This window comes from Furipterus horrens, unplaced genomic scaffold (assembly GCF_987537825.1).
Source record: "Furipterus horrens unplaced genomic scaffold, mFurHor1.1.pri manual_scaffold_3, whole genome shotgun sequence".
NCBI lineage: Eukaryota > Metazoa > Chordata > Mammalia > Chiroptera > Furipteridae > Furipterus > Furipterus horrens.
In genome coordinates, this window is record NW_028327173.1 from 155,573,839 (window position 1) to 155,586,326 (window position 12,488).

Genomic DNA, 12,488 nt, shown 5'->3' on the forward strand with positions numbered 1-12,488 from the left:
TATTGCATAGATATTAAATAATATCTTTCTTTCCTTTTGGGGGACCTCCAATGGGTTAAGTCTGGGATCCCTTCCAAATGCGGCCTGTACCCGACTGCTTTAGCATCACCTCGCCCATCATATCCTCCCCTAATTTGGGATAATCTAGAAAGCTGCAGTAGACAGAGGCTCACAGGACGTAGTAGACACTGAAGTCATCTGCAGGAAAAAGCCGCTGGGAAGTCATTTTAGTGAAACCACGTCACGTGGGACTTGGCACTTCTATTCAGGAGCAACATCTAATCCTTTTAACTTCATTTCTCCTCGCCTGTTACCTCTGGTCTTTTTGTTTGTAATAAACAATTGATAAGTTCCTCTCCCCTCCTCTCAGTAGCTGAAAACTGACTTTTATCTGTACTTCAGGTACATTCCAACTTAGATCTCCTATGCATCAGAATTCTTTCCATTCATCTTCAATATTCTAGTATGTTGCCATGAGACACTGTTACTTGGTTGCTTGAAAACTTTTAGTAGATTTGCTAAGAATGGACTAAATAGATAACATCTCTTCCTCCATCAATCAGTTTCTCTTGTGTGTATTTATTAAACACACACACACAGATATACCACCACTGATCAGTGGACACCATGGTAACCCTGCCCACTCTGGCACCCACCCACCCTCCCACTGAACGCAGCACCCCTAGGACCTGCAGCGACTGTTTCTCATCTTGGGGACAGAGGCAGGCGGATTTTGCTGCTTCCAAAAACACACAGCATTGGGATAGACTGGAACATCAACAATAGTGTGCACACCTAATCCCACTAGTGCCACAAAGGGCACATATAGTTTGTCATAAAAGAATGTAAAAGCTGTGAAGAAGCAGAGCACACAATAATCTCCTGAGCTCTCATTTTCTTCATAGAAAACTGTGCTTAAGCTCTTCAGTAGAGTGGGTTCCCCCACCCTAATGCTCTAGATGAAAAGGGGTCAGAGAATATATGTAATCACACAGCACGAAAGCAAGCTGGTTGAGGAGTGGGCTTGCTACAGTGGGGAGCCTCTGGAGCTCCGGAACAGTATCATCCTGTTCTTCTTTTGCTCTAACTCAGCATCTGTAGGGCACTGATTTTCAACTTTTTTATCTCGTGGCACACGAGGAATGTAACTACCTCGGGACTGGAGACAACCAGAAGTTCCAGAGGGTCGAGCTGCATGGAAGTCCAGCACACAGGGATATGGATAGGAGATGCTCATCCAGACAGGTGGGAGGGGTGGAACCGAGTCGGAGAGGATGCAGTGTGGTGGTGGCGGTGGCAGCAGCAGCAGCAGCGGCGGCGGCTGCAGGCCAGCAGAAAGCGCAGTCGCATGTTTTAAAGAGTCAGGAGGGACACCTGGGGCTTATTCCAGCCCCTCACCAGACAGCACAGCTCACGGTCCCAGAACCGGGGAAGGTCAAGCCCCATTGCTTCTGACTCTGCAGACCAATGGAGGTTGGGGTGGAGGAGGAGGCTGCTGGTTTCTTGGTAGAGTCTGCTTGTTTGAGGGGCCCCCACGTCCTGGAGCGTCCCCAGACCCACCCGCTCTGGGAGTGAAAGCTAGAGCAATAGCTACAGGGGCGCCAGTCACATGCGGGAGTGGGAGGGGTGCCTGGAAGTGGGGCGAGTGCTGGGCAGGCAGCATTGTTCCCTCTCGGACCCCTCCACCACATACAGTGCCACAACGTGGTAAAACAGGTCACCCTGTAATGACGAATACCTAAGGCCTCGCTCCTTAACAACATAACAGGAGCGACAGCTCTACCTAAGACACAGAGGCAAACAAACACAGGAGCTTGTCAGAATGAGGAGACAGAGAAGTATGACCCACAAATGGGGAACAGATCAAGGTTCCAGCGGGAGAACTAAGTGATGAGGAGATAACCAGCCTAACAGATGAGGAGACAGACAACCTAACAGATGCAGAATTCAAAACACGGTGATAAAGATGCTCACAGACTTGACAGATATGCTTGAGTACGGCAAATGCATAAGAGAAGAAGTGAAGGCTACGCTAAGTGAAACGAAGGAAAATCCACACAAAACCAATGGTGAAGGGAAGAAAACTGGGGTTCAAATCAATGATTTGGAACATAAGGAAGAAAAAAAAACAGTCAACCAGTACAGAATGAGGAAACAAGAATTGAAAAAAATGAGGAGAGGCTTGGGAACCTCTGGGACAACTTTAAACGTGCCAACATCCGAATCATGGAGGTGCCATTAGGAGAAGAGGAAGCACAAGAAATTGAAAGCTTACGTGAAAAAATAATAAAGGAAAACTTCCCAAATTTGGTGAAGGAAACAGACATACAAGCCAGGAAGCATGGAGAGTCCGGGTGAGCTGGACCCAGAGGGGACCACACCAAGACACATCATGATGCCAAAGGTGAAAGATAAAGAGAATCCTAAAAGCAGCAAAAAAGAAGCAAGAGAGTTGCCTACAAAGGGGTGACTATAAGGACACCTTGCAGACAAGAAGGGACTGGCAAGCAGTATTCAATGTGATGAAAAGCAACCTACAACCAAGATTATGCTATCCAGCAAAGCTATCATTTAGAATGGAAGGGCAGATGAAGTGTTTCCCAGACAAGGTGAAGCTAAAGGAGTTCATCACCAAGCCATTATTATATGAAATGTCAAAGGAACTTAAGAAAGAGATCAAAATTATGAACATTAAAATGACAACAAACTCACAACTATCAACAACTGAATCTAAAAAAATAAAAGACAAAATCCAACTAAGCAAATGAGAATAGGAACAGAATCATAGGTATGGAAATCATTTGGAGGGTTAACAGCGGGAGGGGGAAGAGGGAGAAATGGGGAAATGGTGCAGGGATTAAGCAGCATAATCGGTTGGTACAAAATAGACAGGGGGATGTTAATAATAATATAGGAAAGGGTGAAGCCAAAGAACTTCCATGCACGACCCATGGACATGAACTAAGGGGGTGGGATTGCTGGAGGGAAGGTGGTACTGGGCAGAGGGGAGCAAAGGGAATAGAAATTGGGACTACTGTAACAACATAACCAATAAAATATACTTAAAAAGAAAAATCAAAAAACAATTCTTGCTCTGGCCAGCTGAGGCAGTTGGTTGAAGCATTGTCCCATACAACAAAAGGTTGTGGGTTTGAACCCAGGTCACAGCACATACCTAGGTTGCAGGTTCTGTCCCTGGTTGGGGCATGTACAAGTCAACCAATGCATGTTTCTCTCTCACATCAATGTTTCTTTTCTAAAAAAAGATTTTATTTCTTTTTAGAGGGGGGGAAAGGGGAAAGAGAGGGAGAGAAACCATAAACCTGAGAGAGAAACGTTGATTGGTTGCCTTTCGCGTGTGCACCTGACCAAGGACATAATCCGAAATAGACGAATGAGCCCAGACCAGGAATGGAATCGGTGACCCTTTGTTTTGCCTAACTGAACCACACTGGTCAGGGCGATGTTTCTTTCTTCTGTCTCTCTCTCTCTTCCTTCCTCTCTGTCTAAAATAAAAATTAAAAAAATTCTCAGGTAAGGATTCAAAAATAAAAATATTTTAATTATTGCGGCACACCAGTTGAAAATCGCTGTTGTAGGGAGTAGGTAAAGAAACAGCCTTTAGGGCCAATCTAATTTGTCTTTTCTCAACTCTGCATCAAGTAAAATAAGGAGGTAATAAAAAAAACTCTCAAAAAATATCAATGTCAGGAAAGATAAAGAAGGCTGATAATCATTGCAGATTAAATAATAGAGAAACAAGACAAACACAATATCCAATCCTGGATGGGATCCTGGATTAGGAAAAAAATGCTATAAAAGGACATTATTGATACAACTGATGAAATCTGAATATAGATTACACATGAAGTTTTAGACCAATATTGAATCTTATGAATTGTATGAAATTGTACTGTTACGAAAGACAATGTCCTCGTTCTTAGGAAATGCACACTGACGAATTTAGGGTCACAACATATGCAACCCGCTCTCAAATGATTCAGGACCCCCCCAGACAGATGCACACGTGGACAGGAGGGAACGGGGAGGAATAGAGCAACAGGAAGCAAACGCAGCCAATGGCAGCAACTGGTGGACAGGGGTGAAGGCATACTGGAGTTCCTCATATTGTTTAAAATTCTCAAACTAAAAAATTAAAAAAAAGAATATAGTGGATGTACTTGTAACATGGATTTATTTTCAACCTTATTACTGGTAGGTCAAATAAGCAAGGTGAAGTTTGCCTTGTAGAAGCACACCATTTATGTTCACGTGGTTCTAAAGACATACATATATGCTTGGGCTTCAAAGACATTAAGAATAGTCATTCCTTGACACGTGCATAAGGGATCCTGCAAACTAGAAATACTGACTCTTGCAGCTCCTTGATATTTAGTATTTGTGGTCTATTTAGAGGTGTGTTTTTTTTTTTTTTTAAGTATCACAAATAGGCCTTTTTATTTGTCACCATTAAATGTCTGTATTTTAAAGATTCTTGAACTGGGGGCTCATATCCATCTGCTCGCTCAACTTTAGCACCTGTCTCATCCCCAGTAGACTTTCCAGAACTGCTGGCTTCACCCTGAAGCTCCATGAGTTTTCCCAATTCAAACTTGGGCTTCTTCAGCATTTTGACTTTTCTAACAAAGACATCATGAAGCGGATAGATAGATTGGCAAGCCTCTTCTATGTCTTTTCCAATGCTATCTGGAATCAATTTATTGACCACTTCTTTCAAGTCATTTGTCTGCACCTCTCAGGTCATGATTTCCATCTTCTTCTTCTGGATTTGGCGGACCTGTTGATGCTAGCATAAGAGGTCTTCCGAATCTGATTGTTGCGCTTTTTAGTAAAACCAACACAGAAGAGAAGAAGCAAATACCCACCAGTAATCTTGACATCAACATGAGCTTCAATCATAGTCTGCCACTTTTTGACCATGGAGCACATTTTGTCATGGGTAAGATCCATGCCATGGAAATTAGAGTTTTTGCCCTGAACATCCTCAGTAATTAGCTTGAATTTCCTAAATGCAACTGCACCGTTCTGTAGATCAGCAAGGCTCACTTCAAAAACATGACCCTTCAGACCGTCAAAGGCCATTTTGTTTCCTTGAATTCTTGTGACTAGTGTTTTTCCAATATTTCTTATATTAAACATAGCTGGTGCTTTCACATCATACCAATCTTTCTTAGAAAATGGATCAACCACTTTCTTCTTTGCTCCCTTTTTGCTGCCTTTCGTAAGGTGCTTGTTCTTGCTCTCCGCCATGGTACTGCCCAGAGAGCCGAAAGGGTAGAGGTGTTTCTTGAAATCACCTCAGTGGAGGTTCTGCAGGTCTTGAACCCTATCATCCTGTTCCTTTTTGTCAGTGAAGTTCTCTCAGGTCTTTTAGTTTGATGCTGGTAGATAGAAATACAATTCATATATTTATCTTGTAACTAGAAGTTTTTCAAAATTTGCATTTTTGTTTTTCCTACACATTTATGTCATCTACAAAAAAATAATCTTTTTTCTTTCCAGTTCTTGTCATTTATTCCCTTTTGCACTAACTAGCACCTCCAGAAAAATACTGAATAGAAGTGGGGGTGGTAGGTATCCTTAATACATACCTGGACTAAAAAGAAAAGCTTTGCCAATTCACCATTAACTATGATATTTGCTAAGGACATAGCTTTTTTGAGAGTTGTAATCAAAAATGGATATTGAGTGTGACCAGGTTTTTCTTTGAGATAATCACGATATTTTTCTTCTTTACTGTTATTATGCTTAATTATCGATGATGACTGTATACAAGGTCTGTCCGAAAAAGTCCAGCCATTGTTAATGAGAATGGTTTGCACGATACTGATGTAACTTGGCAGCCAAGGAGAGTGGACTGGAATGTAAATGCAAACAATGACGATTTCACTTAACTAGTTAGTGAGGGCAGTAGATGCTGTTGAGTAAGCATGTGTACTGTGGGGTCGTTGCTTTCAAAATGACTGAGTAGAGCCATGAATCTGTATCAAATTTGTGTTAAGCTTGAACATTCCTGTGGGAACTATTTGGATGACTCAGAGGCTGCAGCTATGGGCACCTGGTGACTGGCGGCTGCATCACAGCGTGCCCGCTCATGCATCTCGCCTTGTGCAGTTTCTTGGCAAAACATCAAATCACCCAAGTAACTCAGCCCCACTTACAGCCCAGGTTTGGCACCCGGCAACTTCTGGCTTTTCCCAAACTAAAATCACCTTTGAAAGAGAAGAGATTTCAGACTGGCAATGAGATTCAGGAAAATAAGACAGGGCAGCTGATGGTGACTGAGAGAACTGTGCGAGGTCCCAAGGTGCCTACTTTGAAGGGGTCTGAGGTGTCATTATCCTGTTTTTTGTATCTTGTATCTTCTTCAATAAATGTCTCTATCATATTACATAGCTTGATACCTTCTGGACAGACCTTCATATTAAACCAATCTTCAGTTCCTCGGATAAACCCATCTTGTTTATGATGTAGATTTTCAAGAATTGCTGGATTCCATATGTTAATCTTTTGTTCAACATTTTCGTATATGTGGTCATGACTCAGATGACCTATGCATTAATGTTCTGAACTGTGTAACAAATCACCACACACTTAGTGGTTTAAAACAATACACATTTATTATCTCATAGTATCTGTAGGTCAGATTCTAAGCACAAGACTTAGCTGGAATCACATGTTGCCTTTAGTTGCCATGTCTCTTCAGTGTCCTTCAACATGAAAATTCTAGGTATCTCCTTGACTCTCAGAACATGACACATTGAAGATTACTGGCCAGTTATCTTGAAGAATATGTATAATGACCACTAGTAGTTTGGTGCTATTGCCATAATTCATGCTAAGGTAGCAGCAATTTTATTGATCATGACTTTGCCCCATCAGTAAACTTTGGGCCCTATTAAAAAATGTCTTGGGGACCCTCAGGGTCTGTGGTCTACTTTGAAAACTAGTGACCTAATTAATAAATCTAGGCAATGACCATCAAAAAACAAGCAGACCTGTTTCTTTTTTTTTTTAATTCATTTTTACTGGAAAACATTTATTTATTTATTTATTTATTTATTTATTTATTTATTTATTATTTAAAGAGAAAACTCTGTGTGGTGCCTTCCATACATGCCTAGACCAGGGATCAATCCTATTGGTTACAGGACAACGCTTCAACCAACTAAGCCACACTGGCCAGAGCCAGATCTGTTTCTTAATATGGAAGCATGTACCACCACCAATGAAGCATTCTTGTCAAAAACATAATCTTGAATTTGATCAAGCCTGCCCACCTCATATCTACCTTATGGCATATACAGGAAACAGAAACATGTAAAATGACACCTAACAGGAATAATCAGCAAAACCCTGAATATGGGGAACTAGTTAGAACAAACAACCTGGTTCTTCAAAAACCAAATTGGGGGGAAAGATGAAATAAACCTGTATATTAAAAGAGACTTTAAAGACAAATCAAGCAATTGCAATGTATAATCTTACCTGTGTCCTGACTCAGCAAATTGTAAAAAAAAATAAAATTTGAGAATGTTTACATTATCTGTCAATACTAAGGAACTTAATGTTTTTAGGTGTAAAGATATTGCAGTTCTTATATGTTAGAAGCATATACTAAGACACTAATAATTAAAGTGAAGGAAAAGTTCCATAATGCAGGATTGCATATTGTTCCAAGGGAAAAACAAGTACAGTCACTTGCCCTTTAACAATGTGTGTGCATCCTTAGGTGATTTCATCATTGCGGGAGGATCACAGAGTGCCCTTACACAAACCTAGACGGTACGGCCTGCTACACACCTAGCCTGTATGGTACAGACTTTTGCTCCTAGGCTACAACCCTGTCACGTCACTGTACAAAACAACATGAGATTAAATCAAACACAAGAGAAAACAATGCAATCAAGTGATGTGATAAATAAGATGGATGAGGTTGCTGCCAGTGTAACATGGCACGCTGTTTTACAGCTAACTTTGTTTTAAAGTAGAAGGAATACACTCTAATGATAGTAGTATAGTAAATCCATAAAGCAGCAAGGTAGTTGTTTATTATCATCAAATATTAAATATTGTACACAACTATATGTGCTATACTTTATATGACTAGCAGTACAGGTTTGTTATACCAGCATCACCACAAACATGTGCGTAATGCATTTCATTATTATGATGGTGACAGAAATTTTTCAGCTCCATTACTACCTCTTGAGACCAACCTGATATGTGCAGTGAGGCATCAACTGACATTGTTATGCAGCACATGGCTAAAGGAGAGAGCAAAATATGGGGTGGAGCAGGGCATAGAAAAAAAGTACCTGTTTGATTGGTGCTATTTACTGTAAGCTGGAGTAGGCAGCTTTTCTGAAGAATAACCCTGCCCCAGGAAAATACTCTGCTTTGAGGAATTTTGTTTTATAAGCTTTTTAAAAATTTATTTTTAGAAAGAGGGGAAGGGAGGAAGAAAGAAAGAGAGGGAGAGAAACATCGGTGTGCAAGAGAAACATCAATCGGTTGCCTCCCACATGCTCCCAACTGGGGACCTGGCCGCAACCCAGGAATGTGTCCTGACTGGGAATCAAACCACTGGTGACATTTTGGTCTGCAGGATGACACCCAACCCACTGAGCCACACCAGTCAGAGCTGTTTTGAGGAATTTCTGAAGTGCCTAGACAGAAAACACATTCCAGAGAGGATAAGAATCTAATCTTGGAATTTTTCCTTAAAAAAAAGGGCTCACTGGTTGTCTAATATTGAAAATATACTGGGGTACCTCTTTAATGTTTATTTATTGAACACTTATATTCTATGCTACAAATTCCTGCAAGGCACTAAATGAAATACAAAAATAAATGAGACGGCTTAGTTGGTAATAATCTATAGTTTTCAAAGACACAGGGTGGCTGAGAGGTTTCACCCCAACACATAAATCACCGAGCACTTAACTAAGTGCTGACTGTGCCGGTCTGAGGATCTGGTTCCTTAGATACAGACGCCCTGTGTGAAACCCAGCTAGGAAACAATTAGAACAGATATGGTAAATGAAGAAGATCACACAAATCCCTGTCCCAAGATGCATTCTTTTCTGAAAATAACCATTTCTTTTCTAAGTGATGAACAACTATTTATTGTGTCCTCTTGCCTTGACTGTCTCCTTAAACACAAAGACTATATCACTGTGATCTAGCTCCCTCAAGAGAAGAGTTTGGTATTGTGGGAAAACATTTTTTAAATCACATTTTTTCCTACACTGCAGTGAAATATCCTAAGGGTCCTTTCCTCTGCAAAGTGTATAATCTAGTGGGGTAAAGTCAGAGAGTACCTATGAAACCAACACAGTTCAAATTAAAGGTGGGAAAGGAGGGTAATTTTTGTATTTTTCCTTACATTTAAAAATCTTTTTTGTATATTCTAAGTCAATATAGCATGGGGCCCAAGAGCATAGATAAAAGCCAGCTGGCCTGGATATGAATCCTGGTGCTACTTATTAATTGTAAGAATCTTAGGAAAGTTACTTTATCTAATACCTTGACTTTGTATTGATAAAACAGGATAATAATAACACCTACTCCAGAGGACTGTTATGAGGATTAAATGGGTTAATATATGTAAAGTATTTAGAGTAATGCCTGGCACATACTAAGTACTAAATAAATGTTTACTTGCTACTGTAATTATTTTATACAATTAATCAACATAAAGTTAAACATCAATAGATAACCCATACCCGTTTTGTGACAAAACTAGAAGCAGATTAAAAACAACAATAACAACCCAGCAGGAAACCAAGATCACTTTCAACACTGTATAGGACAGGCAATCAAAATGCACAGGTGTAAAGATGGTCGTTTTAAAAAAACTGATACTCTGAAAACAAATTAATACTCTGAAGACAGATAATTTTTCAGAATGATTAAACTCACTAAACATCTGTAAACAAGAATAAATTTATTTAATTTCTTTTAAAGATTTAATGATATACAAAATGTATATAGTATAATATCTTTAATACATTTTTCTTTCTCCCCCCCATCAATATTAAACACTATTTCAACAGCTTATCTCTTCTTGCCTCATCTGTATCTATGAGATACACTACTGAATACAAATAAGATTTACACTGCTCCTTCCCAAATAAAAATTAAAATTAGTACCTAGGAAACAAAAATTTTTAAAAATCAAAGCATAAAATTTTAGTCAGATGAAAAGCTTTTCTTATTGTTGAGTATTCAACAATATCTGGGGCAGTTAAAATTTCATTTTATTGGTGTAAAGTTGCATTGCAATCTCCCGACATGATAATCCAACTTAATTTCTTAAATAAGTATCACAAAGAAATTCATGTTCAGATGTTCCTACACAATTTTAAATATATGTGAGCTCATGTTTACATTCTGATTTGATATACTGGTCAATAGAATCTTTGGAGAAGTATGTAACACTCAGGTTGTCACTACAGGCATAGATTTTAAAAAGTACTTTAACTTTGTTCACATGGTAACTTCTCTTGAACAATGAGTTAAGTTTCTCCTTTGATATATTTACGTTATACAAGTCAACCATGGCTTTCATCTACTTCACACTGACTTGATAAAACATGTTTTTTTAAAAAACTCACTAATACTTTTGAACAATCTGGGCTCTGTTTAACAAAAACCTGGCTCTATCTTTAAATATGGAGCCTAACCCTGATTCATAAAGTCCTTCTTAGAAAATGTTTTCAGCTCAGGCTTCTTATATCCCCGTGGATCTAGAATTAGAGCAAGTCATCATCTTTCCATGGCAACCAGGCATCTAGCTGGGAACCAGTGACATCACCACTGAACACACTGACACACCGAGTCTGACTGCCATTTAACCCACGGGTCAGGAGCCTGCTTCTTTTCGCTAGCTGAATGGCAGTAAAGCAGCGGCCAAAACATCTGCACTGACACCAAACTTCGCTTACTGGTACTGCACCACTTGAGAGAGTTATCATCCTCATCAGAACAAGTCAAATGAAGCCCTCTGCTAAAAAGAGCCCTTTAAAAAGTTACAAATACTAATTTTTCCTTACCTTTAAAACTTAACAGCTGCTAGCAGTATCCTATAGGGAGTTCCTGACTGACTAGTTTAATTGTAAAAAAAAAAATAAAAATTGACCTTTTAACTGTTCTAGAGCTAGCACATACAATTTGCACACACTTTTTTCTATATTACCAAACAACGTCCTCCTGAATGAAAAGTGACACAGTTAATATTGTTGTGAGGTGTAGACAAAACCAATGATACCAATGATTCAGTTATAACATCAGACGAATAGAAGTAGCTGATTCTGATTCTTTGGTGGCATTTCCAGGCTGAAGAGTCAAATCTGAAGCCTCATCCTGAGGAAATATAATTTTATCAGGTGTATAGTCATTCCTCTTCAGGTCTATATTCACCACCCCAACAGAGAAAGAGAAAACAATGTCAGTATTTCTTAGAAATGGAAAATTAAGAACATTTCTACATCAATTTTCCTCTTAACATACCAGACATATTTTCTACCAGGTTGTTATAAATTCAAGTCACAAAATTTATACACATAAGAATGAAATAATTCATTCATCAAATAATTATTACACTCTGACCATCAGTCAATGGTCATCTAAATGTGGAAACAGCACTGAACAAGGCAGATAAGGTCCCTGATCTCATGGAGTTTATGTTGTAGTGGCTAAAGAAAAATAAACAGAAAAATGACAGAATTATTAGAAACAAGTGCTTTAAAGGAAACAGTGTGATGAGGGCCAGAGGAGAGATGGTATAGTGATTCTTTTAGACAGGGCTGGGCAGAAAAACCCTGGGAGGTAACATATAAGTAAAGACTAAGAAGTGACTACTAAAGCTCTAGGAGGAGCGTTCTAGGCAGCTGGGGCGTAACTGCAGCTGTGAGAGGGAAATGGACGCGGTGTGTCCAAAGTTGCCAAGAAAACGGCATGGATTGCACGTAGTAAATGTGGGGAAGACTAGTACAAAATGAGGCCAAGCAACAGTTAATGGCCAAGGGTTATAAAAACTATAACCTATGGACAAAATCAGGCTGGCTATTTTTGTAAATAATTTTATTAAAATGAAGCCATGATCATTTGTTTATGGACTGTCTATGGCTATTTCAGCACAGCAGTAGAGCTAAGTACCTGTGACATAGGCCATAGGGCCCACAAAGCCTAAAATATTTGCTACCTTGGCCTTTTACAGAAGTTTCCTGACCCTTGGTTTATGGGATGCAAGCTATGGTAAGGAGTACAGATTATAATAAAAATCTACTGGAAGGCATTAAGCAGTCTGAAGGGAGAAACACAATCAGATTTCTTTTAAATGACTAATCTGATCGTTACATGCAGCCTTGTTAGGGGGCAACTGGCAAGAATCCAGGAAATAAAATGGTGGCAACTGAAGATGAGAAATAAATAATTTCTATGGAGATTTCAGAATTAGAGTA

The 12,488-nt window shown here is 39.5% G+C and overlaps 1 protein-coding gene and 1 pseudogene across 1 annotated transcript in view; both read right to left on the reverse strand.

Moving 5' to 3' along the window:
- Positions 1–4,441: 4,441 nt before the first annotated feature.
- On the reverse strand, positions 4,442–5,271 carry LOC150016471 (small ribosomal subunit protein eS1 pseudogene; annotated as a pseudogene).
- Positions 5,272–11,304: 6,033 nt separating this feature from the next.
- The window catches only part of TRPM7 (transient receptor potential cation channel subfamily M member 7), an 82,638-nt gene continuing 81,454 nt past the window's right edge, over positions 11,305–12,488 (reverse strand). The window contains exon 32 of the mRNA XM_090268347.1: positions 11,305–11,388. Within this exon, the coding sequence (XP_090124473.1) occupies positions 11,305–11,388 (84 nt within the window). The remainder of the gene's footprint in view (positions 11,389–12,488) is intronic.